Below are 13,493 nucleotides of genomic sequence, written 5' to 3'. Positions count from 1 at the left end.
CTGGCATGCGGTCACATGATTGGCGGTCGGGATCCTGGCGGTCAGGATGCTGATGCCAGAATCCCGACCGCTGGCAATGCCGACGATCGGCATGCCGACACACAAGTACTATTCCTAGTCGTGGGTGTCCATGACACCCATAGAGTGGTAATAGAACCTGCGGTGAGCCACTGAGCCCACAAAGGACTTTGTTGCGCTCGCCCCCTCACGCCGGCATTCTGGTAGCCGGGATCCTGGGGTTGGTATGCTGACATTCTGGATCCCAACCGCCGGCAAAACAATCCCAACACGTGATGCCAATGTCATTTTCTTTCTCTCTGGGGAGCAATGTGTTTTTTTCTGACTATGGGAAGCAATGTTTTTTTTTCACTGTGGGGAGCAATGTGATTTTGTTTTCATTGTGGGGAGCAATGTTATTTGTTTCCCTATAGGGAGCAATGTTATTTTTATTTTTTTACTGTGGGGAGTATTCTGATTTTTTTTCCCACTGTGGTGAGCAATGTTATTTTTCACTGCGATTTTGATTTTTTTCTCTGTAGGAAACAATGTGATTTATTTTCCTGTAGGGAGCAATGTGTGTTTGTTTATGGACACAAATTTGTGTTTTTTTCTGTGGAGGCCAATGTATATGTATTTGTTTTTTTCTGTGGAGGTCAATGTATGTGTTTTTTTTTCCTGTGGAGTCCAATGTATGTGTTTTTTTTCCCATGGAGGCCAATGTGTGTGTGTTTTTTCCTGTCTGTCCCTGCATCCCTGCTGCCCCTCTCTCTGTCCCTACATCCCTGCTGCCTCGATCTGTCCCTACGGCCTCTCTCTGTCTCTATGTCCTTGTTGCCTCTATCTCTCCCTACATCCTTGCTCCCTCTCTCTGTCCCTACAACCCTGCTGCCCCTCTCTCTGTCCCTACATCCTTGCTACCCCTCTATCTGTCTTTACATCCTTGCTACCCCTCTCTCTGTCCCTACACTCCTGCTGTCTCTCTCTGTCCCTGTGGCCTCTCTCTGTCTCTATGTCCTTGTTGCCTCTATCTCTCCCTACATCCTTGCTGCCTCTCTCTGTCCCTATGCCCCTGCTGACTTTCTTTGTCCCTACTTCCCTGCTACCCCTCTCTCTGTCCCTACACCACTACTGCCTCTCTCTGTCCTTACGGCCTCTCTCTGTACCTACACCCCTGCTGCCTCTCTCTGTCCCTAAGGCCTCTCTCTGTCCCTACATCCTTGCTGCCTCTCTCTGTCTCTACATCCCTGCTGGCCCTCTCTGTCTCTACATCCCTGCTGGCCCTCTCTGTCCCTACTTCCCTGATGCACCTCTCTCTCCTTATGTCCCTGCTGCCCCTCCCTCTGTCCTTATGTCCCTGCTGCCCCTCTCTCCTTACATCCCTGCTGCCCCTCCCTCTGTCCTTACGTCCCTGCTGCCCCTCACTCTATCCCTATGTCCCTGCTGCCCCTCACTCTGTCCCTATGTCCCTGTGGCCCCTCACTCAGTCCCTGCGGCCCCTCACTCTGTTCCTACTTCCCTGCTGCCTCTCTTTGTCCCTACTGCGTCTCCCTAAGTCTCTGCTGCCTCTCTCTGTCCCTATGTCTCTGCTGCCTCTTTATCTGTACTTACATCCCTGCTGCCTCTCTTTGTTTCTATTCACCTGCTGCATCTTTCTGTCCCAAAGTCCCTGCTGCCTATCTTTGTCCCTATGTCTTTGTCGGCACTCTCTCTCTCTGTCCCTTCCGCCACTCTCTGTATCTATGTCCCTGCAGCCACTCTCTTTGTATCTATGTCCCTGTAGTCACTATCTCTCTCTGGAGACCTGAGTTGGGGGGCCCCTTAAATATTTTGCTATGGGGCCCACAAAGTTCTAGTTACACCCCTGTTCACAGGGGCTATACGCTACCCCCACCCTTCACCTTACCAGGGAAGACGTCCAGCACCAGAGCACTCAGCACTGCCACGAATCATGGCTGTTTAGGGGGCGTGGCCTAATGATGGGAAGCCCCACCTCCATGAGAGACCTGTAGCTGTGCTGGTCAGGTAGTGTCTCTCTCTCCCTGGCATTGTCTTTCCCTCTTTCTCCTTGACACCTCTTTCTCTCTCTATGTATCTCCGTCTTTGTTTCCCTGACACTCTCTCTTGCTCCCCGTTCTTTCTCTCTCCCTCCCTCTGATAGGGTTGGAAATAAATTGCCGGTGACCAGGATGCCAGTGGTCAGACCGCGGCATCCCAATAGTTAGAATCCCGACAGGGGAAGGAAAGTTTACTTACCTCCCCCCTGGCCTCCTAACCCATCCTATCTATAGCCCTAACCTACACCCCCCCGCAGCCTAACCCTAACACTTACCGGTAGCAGCAAAACCTAACCCCCCTCCCCGCAGCCTAAACCTAACCTCCCCAGGGCGCAACCTAAACCTAACCCTCCCCCCACAGCCTAACCCCTTGCTCCGTGGCTTACCTCTCTGGTGTGGTGGTGGATGAGCGTTCTGGATCCTGCTGTCGGGATTCCAGGGCCGGGCTGGAGACCCTATTCAGGATGTCAGTGCTGGCATTCCAAATAGTGTTGGAATTTCGGCGTCCGTATTCTGACTGCCGGGCTCCCGACCGGATCCCCTCTGACACCCGCTCTCTCACCCTGACACTCTTTCTCTCTCGCTCCTCTCTTTCTCCCTGATACCATCTCTTTCATTCTCCCCTCTTTCTCTCGCTCACTCACTCCCCCTCTCTCTCCCTGACACCCTCTTTGTTTCTCTCTCACTCCCCTCACACTCTCTCCTTCTCCCCTAAGAGGCATTGTAGTGACAGTGCCAGGGGGTTATGTGTTGGTGCTGGGGTCACGGTGGGGAGTTGCATAGAAATGTATCCTCCCCACCGTGGTGCGGCCTCCTTTTTGTCCCGGTAGTACTGCCTCCTTCTCCACAGGGGCGTCAAAATGAGGATCTTTCTTGCCCCCCCAACCTATAAATGTTCTGACGCCCCTGCACACAGCTAAACCAATTTACAGCATAGTACAGGATAGCACACAGCAGCGTTCCCATGTATACAGTTACACTTACTATATAACACAGCTCAGCCAATACAGTATTAACAGCAGAATGCAGAGCAGCACACAGCATTGTGCCCCTGTATACAGTAACACTGACTATATAGTTTAGCCAATACAGTAACAGCAGAGTAAGGCGCAGCACATAGCAGTGTGCCAGAGCAGAGTTAAATGGCGCCAAGTCCTGGACACGTCACCCTTATATAGAATCCAAAACCCACGAGAATCCGATTCTGGGAAAATGACGTTTTGCCTCCGTGTTGAATCCGAGTCTGACGGGAAATACCGAGCTGCGTTTTGGATTGCCTCGGATCTCAGAAGTTTGGAGCGTGTCAGATTCCAGGTAATCTGAACCACTCATCTCTAATTTTTAATCCTAATTATGGTAAAGTATAAAACATACTCTATAACACACTTTCCTCGTGAAAAGTCAGCAATTTAAAAATGAACTGCTTGAATATTTTGGGATTAACACGTCAACTCAGTTGGATGAAAAAACAGACTGTTCAAAAACTAAAGCAACAAGTAGGAAGTCTCACCAGTTTTAATGGAAGTCTAGTGAAAACATTCGAAGTACTTAACTTATTGACAGCCGTTTAAAGCCCTGCATCCACTGAGATCCTTATACTACTGTTCCCCACAGGCTGTGAGATGAATGTACATAAGCGCTGTGTTCAAAGTGTACCCAGCCTCTGTGGGGTGGACCACACTGAACGCCGAGGACGGATGCACATCAGGGTGGAATCGATGAATGATGAAGAGTTTCAGGTAACAGGTATGTGAAGAAAAAAATATTGAAGGGTTTCATGACAAATTGTTAACATCTTCAGGGATGAATTTTTCAGTTTAGAGATATATAATTGAAAGATTTTTTTTAATATATACATTTTATTGAAAAGTTAATACATTTAAATTTAATAAATAGTTTTATATATTGACTGATATAGTTATAAATATATATTCAAACCTCAAGAAGTTTTGCAATTAAAACTAACAGTTAAGTAAACGTACTGTACACATATGTGCCAGTATCCCTGAAGAGTGTCCTGTAAATTGCATTTTAGACTATGCAATACACATAAAAGAGTGTGACTGGATATTCCGATAAAGCGGTCATTTGAAGAACTTATAAAAATAAATGTGGAATGTAGTGGAAGCTGGTGGCACATGGTTGGTGTAGAGCAGCGGCTCCCATACTCTGCCCTCAAGTACCGCAAACAGTTCACGTTTTCCAGGTCTCCTCACAGAATCACAAGTGAAATAATTATCTGTACCTGTGGATCTTTTAAAATGTGTCAGTGAGTAATGAATACACCTGCGCACCTCTGGGTGACCTGCAAAACATGGACTACTAAGGGGCCTAAAGGACCGAGTTTGGGAGCCACTGGTATACAGTGAACAGAGCCGGATTAACGGCGGGCGGAAGAGGCGGTCGTCCCGGGGGCCCCCACACACTGTCCTCACAACTGCAAAAAAACATCGGACTAGGAGTACAGCATTTACCTGTCTCCTCTCCGTCCTCCTCAGCAGCTGAGATGTTCCATTACAGCTGCGGCCGCCAAGGAGGTTCACTCACTGCAGTGTGAAGTCTCGCGAGATTTGACATTCTCTCGCGAGAGTTCACACTGTTGTGAGTGAAGCTCCTTGGCGCTCGCAGCAATAAAGGAACAACTCAGCTGCCGAGGAGGACAGAGAGGAGACAGGTAAATGCTGTACTCTTACTCCAATGTTTTTTTTGCAGTTGTGAGGACAGTGTGTGGGGGCCCCACAAATTTGTTGCCCAGGGGGCCCCACAGACCTTAATCCGGCCCTGACAGTGAAACTGCCTTAAGCATACCCTCAAATGAAGCATTTACATTGATATCCTCCTAGTCCTGAGTCTGCTTCTAGCGAATGGCAGATCTAGACTTTACTTTTAGGGGGGCCGATTTAAGAATTAATACTGACTCCTCCTGCCACAGCTCAGTCAATACGGTAGTAACAGCAAAGTACAGCACAGCACACAGCAGTTTGCCCCTGTATACAGTTACATGGATGATATATAACCAGGGCCGGTGCTACTATTGGGCAGCTTTAGGCAGCTGCCTAGAGCGCCAGCTTCTGGGGGACGCCACAGAGTCCACCTATCACAAACCATGTTGAACAAACAGCATATGGGAGCATATTTAACAATATCAAATACATTTTCCTTTTAGATTAAAACAAGCTGAAATTACAATTATGAGGTTAATGAAGAGATACATTATCTGCAGGGGTCACACACACAAAGATGGAGATGAGATTTTTCCAGGGAGGGAGGAGTCTGGAGCTTCTGCCTAAGGTACCGAGAAGTGTTGCATCGGCCCTGTATAAAACACAGCTCAGCCAATACAGTAGTAACAGCAGAGTACAGCACAGCACACAACACAACAGCATGCCTCCGTATATAGTTACAGTGAGTAGAGATAAGAGATAAATACTTTATTTGTCATTGATCAAACAATCAAAATATTGTACAGAACAACGAAATTTCAACCAGAGCAACCACATATGCATATTAGTCAGAACAGAATAGATATTAAAACTCCCAAATCAGGTTCATCCTTACTATAACTGAAGGGAAAAAACTGTTTCTGAACCGTGAAGTTCTGGATTTAATACAGCGAAAACGCCTTTTTGAAGGCAGTAGAGAAAACAGACTGTGGTATGGATGTTCTCAATCCTTTAAAATACTATTTCCTTTCCTCATACTATGCTTAATATATACCTCCTCTACCTTAGGCAATTCAGTCCCAATAATATTCCCTGCTGTCCTAACCACTCCTTCCAACAGCTTACGATCCGCTGAGGTGCAATTACCGTACCAAACAGAGATGCAATAAGTTAAAATACTTTCAATTACACAACAATAAAAATTCAATAAATGTTTTTTAGACAAATTAGCCGCCTTCAATTTCCTCAGGAAATACACGCGCTGTTGCGCCTTCTTAACCATCAATAAAACATTATAACTCCAGGTCAAGTCATCACTGGTAATAGTGCCTAGTAATTTAAAACATTTCACCCTTTCGACCTCCAGATTAGCAATAGATAATGGCAACAGGTTAGATCTATTAGTTTTTCTGAAATCAATAATGATTTCTTTGGCCTTTTTTTGATTTAACAATAGGCTATTTACCTCCCCCCAACTGACCAACCTAGCCACCTCCTCACGATACATAGACTCATCTCCATCCGATATAAGCCCCACAACTGTCATATCATCAGCAAACTTAATAATTAAATTTGATTGAAACATGTAGGCGCAATCATTCCTAAAGAGTGAAAATAAAAAGGGACACAAGACACATCCTAGTGGAGCAGTGGAGGAACTAGCGAGCGGTGGGCCCAAGTGCGACAAAATGCTTTGCCCTTCCCCCATCCCATCCAAGTCCACCCCCTCACCCCTGGAGAGGATCTGGTGAGGGGTACCTGCTCAGGGCCAGGGAAATGGATACCTAGCAACAGTGCCGTAACTAGACATTTTAGCGCTGTGTGCAAGAAACGGCATCGGATTCCCCCCCCTCTATGTAAAACAGGGGCAGTGCGCGGCGTAGGAGCGCGCAAAAAATATAGGGGCGTGGCCACAAAATAATACCAACTCCTATAACGGTGCACAGTAGTCTCCATTTTTCAAATTACGCCGCACAGTAGCACCACTACACCAGGTAGAGCCCCTTTAACACATTACGGCGGACAGATTCCTCTTGTTACACATTACGGCAGACAGCGTCCCCTTTTTACGCATTACGGCAGGCATCGTCCCCCTTTTTTACTCATTACGGCAGAGAGCGTCCCCTTTTTACACATTATGGCAGACAGCGTCCCCTTTTTACACATTACAGCAGAGAGTCCCCCTTTTTTTACACATTACGCCAGACAGCGTCCCCTTTTTTACACATTACGGCAGACAGCGTCCCCTTTTTTTTACACATTACGGCAGGCAGCGTCCCTTTTTTACATATTACGCCAGACAGTGTCCCCTTTTTACACATAACGGCAGACAGCGTTCCCTTTTTTACACATAACGGCAGACAGCGTCCACCTTTTTACACATTACAGCAGACAGCGTCCCCTTTTTACACATAATGGCAGACAGCGTCCCCTTTTTACACATTACGGCAGACAGCGTCCCCTTTTTTACACATTACGGCAGATAGCGTCCCCTTTTTTACACATTATGGCAGACAGCGTCCCCCTTTTTACACATTACGGCAGACAGCGCCCCCCTTTTTACACATTACGTCAGACAGCGTCCCCTTTATACACATTAAGGCAGACAGCATCTCCTTTTTACACATTACGGCAGACAGCGCCCCCCTTTTTACACATTACGGCATACAGCGTCCCCTTTTTACACATTACGGCATACAGCGTCCCCTTTTTACACATTACGGCAGATAGCGTCTCCTTTTTACACATTACGGCAGACAGCATCCCCTTTTTACACATTAAGGCAGCCAGTCCCCATTTTTACACATTGTGGCAGACAGACAGAATATATACATAGACAGGCAGACAGACAGAAAGAAAGAAAAGATTATACTTACTGTCTCCGCTGACAGTCAGGCTCCTCGGTGCAGCTTGATGGCGGATGATGATCCCGGGCAGGGGAGAAGAAGGAGGAGGGAGGTGGAGGAGGAAGCCGCAGCAGTGCAGTGTAATTGGTGGAGTCACTGCTGCTGCTGTCCCTCTCCTTCACCATGGGCTGTCCTCCGCCGCTGTAAATGCTTGGATGCGCTTCCCAGCATTCACAGCGGTGGAGGGCAGCCTATGGTGAAGGAGAGGGACAGCAGCAGCAGCACCTCCACCAATTACACTGCGATGCTGCGGCTCCCTCCTCCACCTCCCTCCTCCTCCATCCCCCTCCGTGGCGCAGCGCTCCTCTCCTCGACGGGCGGCGGACAGCGGCGTGTAATGATTCAGTTTGACTCATTACATGCCGCACTGGCTTTGGGCCCCTGGACAGTGGCAGGCCCCAGTGCAAAGCACTGCTTGCACTAGCGGTAGTTCCGCCACTTTTGTGGAGTACCCGTACTAATCTTAGTGATGGTTGATGTTATATAACTGAGTATATATAACTGAAAGCAATATCCAGGATATATCATTTGATTTATAGTGTTAGTTAGACTTAATAACTTCATCTGGCTCAGTACAGTAAAATAGTGTTAAACACAGATTAGTGTAACAATTAATTAAAAAGGTTGAGCTAGATGGACATTTTTGGGGGAATTCAAATGTTTGAAAAGTCAGTTGGGTGTCTCTTTTTCCTGTCTATTAGATAGGAAAAAACAGACACTCAACTGACTTTTCAAACATTTGAATATCCCCCTTTGTGTTTTTTTAACCTCAATAACTATGTTACTATATAAAACACAGCTAAGTCAAAACAGTAGTAACAGTAGAGTACAGCACAGCACACAGCAGCATGCACCTGTATGCAGTTACACTGATTATATAACATAGCTCAGCCAATACAATAGTAACAGCAGAGTAGAGCACAGCGCACAGCAGCATGCCACTGTATACAGTTACACTGACTATATATAACACAGCAAAGCCAAAACAGCTGTAACAGCAAACGACAGCACAGCACACAGCAATGTGACCCTGTATGCAGTTACACGGACTATATAACACAGGTCAGCCAATACAGTAGTAACAACAGAGTACAGCGCAGCACACAGCAGCATGACCCTATATACAGTTACACAGACTATATAGCTCAGCCAATACAGGAGTAATAGCAGAGTACAGCTCGGCACACAACAGCTTGCCACTGTATACAGTTACATTGACTATATAACACAGCTCAGTCAAAACAGTAGTAACAGCCGAGTAGAGCTCAACATACGGCAGCATGCCCTTGTGTGCAGTTACACTGTCTATATATAACACAGCTAAGCCAATACAGTAGCAACAGCAGAGTACATCACAGCACACAGCAGCGTGCCCCTGTATACAGTTACACTGACTATATATAACACAGCTCAGCCAATACAGTATTAACAGCAGAGTACAGCACAGCACACAGCAATTGGTGGCACATGGTTGATGTAGAACAGTGGCTCCTCAAGGACCACCAACAGTTCATGTTTTCCAGGTCTCCTCACAGAATCACAAGTGAAATAATTAGCTTCACCTGTGGATCATTTAAAATGTGTCAGTGAGTAATGAGTACACCTGTGCACCTCTGGGTGACCTGGAAAACATGGACTGTTGAGGGTCCTTGAGGACTGGGTTTGGGAAACACCGGTGTAGAGTGAAACTGCCTTAAGCATACCCTCAAATGAAGCATTTACACTGATATCCTCCTAGTCCCGAGTCTGCTTCTAGCAAGTGGTAGATGTAGAGTTTACTTTTAGGAAGGGCTGTTTAAGAATTAATAATGACTCCTCCCTTCTCTACTCATTGCTCCTCCCACTTACAGTCCTGTCCCTCCCATTTTTTGTCTCAACTTTTTTAAGGCCTGCACCTCCCTCCCAATATGTCATGTGTCATAGAATTAATGTCAATTAAGTTTTTTCTTTGCTTTATTTTAACTTTGGCACTAAAAGCAATAAAAGTATATCAATTAGATCAACAATGAAAAAATAAAACAAACAGAATAATCATTAACAAGAAATAGATCAAAATAAATTCAAATTGGCAACATTTTACAACACAAGATCTGGTTTCCTGGATACCTTGACTTTGGGGGTCATTCCGAGTTGATCGCTAGCTGCCGTTGTTCGCAGCGCAGCTATCAAGCAAAAAAATCGGCATTTTGTGCGCATGCGTATGCACCGCAATGCACAGGCGCGTCGTACTGGAACAATGAGCATCATTGCACAGAGTGTAACGAACATTCCAGTCGCACGGCCGAACGCTGGAAAATTGACATGACGTGGGCGTTTCTGGGTGTCAACTGACTGTTTTCAGGGAGTGCTTAGAAAAACGCAGGCGTGGCTTTGCGTTCGCTGGGTGGGTGACGTCAACAGCCGTCCCTCCGTCGTTAGAATCAACGCACACGAAGGGTAACTACAGGGCTGGTCTTGTTTTGCACAAAAAGATTTTGCAGGCGCTCTGCTGCACAAGCGTTCGCACTTCTGCAAAGCGAAAATACACTCCCCAGTGGGCGGCAACAATGCATTTGCGCGGCTGCTAAAAACTGCTAGCGAGCGATCAACTCGGAATGACCCCCTATATACACATTAGAACTATAGGTATAGAGGAGGGGATACGTATTGTGCCGCTATACTTTAGCTCTTCCTGCTTTGCCTCTTATCATGGTGAAGCAAGAATCAATAGCACTGAATGTATTAACATCTCAGCTCCCGGAATGGGGGAGAAAAACTCTCCAGCGATTCCTGCAAGACCCACAGCTCATCAGCCTAGTTAGAAAAAAGTGGAGAGAGATAAAGTACCAACTAATAAGCTCCTGTTATTTTTTTAAAACACAGTCTGTAACATTGCAGTTAGGAGCTAATTGATTAGAACTTTATCTCTTTCAAAGCTTTAACCATACAGAAATAGGGTTATTGTTATTGACGTGCAACTCATCACTATGGATAAAAGATCACATATAAAATATACAGCTGTGAGGAGTAGTCATATAATGGTCCCAGATGCCTTCCATACTCATGGTGACTTGCAATACAAATGACAGCCCTGGGTATGTCCATTGTTATTATTCCCATAAACTTTAGCCATAAGACATGTCAGTAAATATCAAGACTCTCAGCAAATCTCAGGATATGTTTATCGGCTGTAAGTGCATACAGGACATTCCTACCATTTGTCAGTAAATCTAAGGACATGTTTGTTGGCTGTAAGTAATATCAGGACATACAGTAACTACCAGATGTCAGTAAATCTCATGACATGTTTATCGGCTGTAAGTAAATATCAGAACATGACTCCCAGCTGACAATAAATAGCAGGATATGACTACCAGATGTCAGTAAATCTCAAGATATGTTTATCAGCTGTAAGTAAATAGGACATGTCTGTCAGCTGTCAGTAAATATCAGGACATATATACTGGATCTCAGTAAGAAATCAGGACAAGTCTAGTGGCAGCAAGAGGCATATCTTGGCACTGGTTTTATTTGCTTGGTAAGTGACTGGCTAAACATGCTGGGACCTGTAGATCTACACCAGTTGCATAGCCACCTCAGGTCAATAACCTACACTGCCTACAGTGACATGGAAGAGACCTACTTAGGAACAACCAATATTAGGTCTCTGCATACTGATATTAAATGTTTCCACATATGGTCAAGCAATTATAAAAATACAAATTTATAGCACCGAGTTGTAATAACTGAGATTTTATTTAATAATAAATCCAGCCGCAAACATGAGGACCCACAACAAAGCCACAGGGTCTGCCAAAATGGCACTTGGACGCTTCTGGCCAATACACAACAGCCAGGCCAGAGACTGGTTTAGGAGAGTGACATGCATTGAAATCATTAGTCAGTGACCGAGACACTACCTGTTTAATCCCCATGCTGTCTTGCTCCAGCAATGGCCATCGTTGGAGGGCGCAATTCATCATGGGACTTGTAGTTTAGCTTTTACTGCTCAGAGTCTGAGCAATAAAAATTAACTACATATCCCATGCCACCTCTCTTCCTTCTCTGGCTTCGCCGGGTGCATGGGCTGACAGCTGACTGTCTTAGAAGCTCTGACTGAATCTGGTCAGCGTGGCCCCAACCTCTGCTGCTTGCAGGAACAATAAGTGGGCAGGGCTGGGGCTGTGTGCAATTGAGGCGATCACCCTTATTCAACTAGAAATGCCAATTCGCACTACTCACAGCAAGGTTGTGCAAATTTCGTCCAATAAGCCAATTGAGAGAAAAGCATGAAAAAGTGGAGAGACCTTCTTAGACCCCAAAAATTGACTACTTTGTTAATTGTACCATATAGAAAGCTGTTAGTGGTCATGAGGAAAGTACTGGATTCTTTTAACCACTTGCCTGGCTTGGTCGCATCAGTTGCGACCACATAAGCAAGTGCTTTATCTGACCTGATCGCACATATACACAGTGTTTGCAGCTGCAGGGAAGAGGAACTTCTTCGTGTTGCTGCTCTAAGAGGGACCTTCTGGTCCCTCTGCCTTCCCACACCCTCCCCCAGTGTTTGTCATGCTGCAGACAATAGCAGCCACTGGAGAAGTGGATCGTCACGCCCGGAAAACGGTGAGTAGACGCCCCGGAATGCCTCCCCGCTGTCAATCTTCTTGTGATCGCGCTGGCGATCACTTTCTACTTTATTCTGGCTGCTGCCCAGTGACGGCTGTCGCCGGGCAACGACACGTGTGCGCAATGTGGTCGCCGCGCATGCGTAGTTCCGACCCGTTTGCACCGCAGCGATGTACCGCTGCATGCGAACGCGTCGGAATGACCCCCATTGTGTTCAATTTTGGGCACCACATTATAAAAAAGATATCTGAAAACTCAAAAGGGTTCAAAGGCGAGCTACTACATTTATTAAAGGCCTAGAGGGACTGGATTACGAAGAAAGGCTTACTAGGTTGAATATGTAGACATCATTAATATCTTCAAATATGTAAAGGGCATTACAAAGAGTTATCAGAGGAATTGTTTATCAAAAGATCTCTGTATAGGAAACATGGGCACTCGCTGAGGCTAGAGGAGAGAAAATTCCATACGTAAGAAAAGGTTCTTCACTGTTGGGGCAATAAGAATTTGGAATTCCCTGCCAGAGAAGGTGGTAATGGCGGACTCTGTAAATGCATTTAAAAACGGATTGGATACTTTCTGACTAAAAAAGATATCCAAGGTTATAGCATTTAAAATATTGACATTGATAATCCGGGTGTAACATGATTTATAGTTGTTAACTAGACATAAAACATTACTTCAGCAGGGACATTATAATGAACTCAGCTAATACAGAATACAGGTTGAACCCGATGGGCATTTTGCCTCTTTTCAACCTCATTAACTATGTTACTATGTTACATACAGTATAGTAACATCTTAATTTTCCTTTACTGGAGTATGAGGAAGCGAGAATGACTGGTAAGTTGGGGACGTCTGCGTAATAATTTTTTTTTTTTTGAGGAAACCTCCTTGATATATAATGGTCTGTGATAATTCCTTTTCCTGTGGAAAACGAGAAACAGGGGTTATCACCGGATAATAAATAGTATAATAAAATGTATTCTATTAAGGCTCAACTATTTATAATTACTTAATTTATAGTAATTGGGTACAATTAGGAACCATGCAATACTGTATGTCTATATCAGGGACTGTCCTCAGCTGCCCTTGTATATAATGACAGTTGTTTATTTGTATAATAATCACCTGTCATATTCTGACTTCCCTTTTTGGTTTATTTGCTTTCTACTGTATAAAGTCCCTGAATTAAAACCTTATATACAGTAAGTTATACTAACGGAATAAACCATGAAACTTATACCTAATTCTCTAATAAA

General features: G+C 45.3%; 1 protein-coding gene across 1 annotated transcript in view; it reads left to right on the top strand.

The window, feature by feature from the left end:
- Positions 1-13,493, top strand: part of PRKCG (protein kinase C gamma) — a 948,319-nt gene that overhangs the window by 625,675 nt on the left and 309,151 nt on the right. The window contains exon 5 of the mRNA XM_063942766.1: positions 3,669-3,800. Coding sequence (XP_063798836.1) covers positions 3,669-3,800 — 132 coding nt within the window. The remainder of the gene's footprint in view (positions 1-3,668; positions 3,801-13,493) is intronic.

Source organism: Pseudophryne corroboree, chromosome 10, assembly GCF_028390025.1.
Source record: "Pseudophryne corroboree isolate aPseCor3 chromosome 10, aPseCor3.hap2, whole genome shotgun sequence".
Lineage (NCBI taxonomy): Eukaryota > Metazoa > Chordata > Amphibia > Anura > Myobatrachidae > Pseudophryne > Pseudophryne corroboree.
This window is presented reverse-complemented; position numbering and strand designations above follow the sequence as displayed.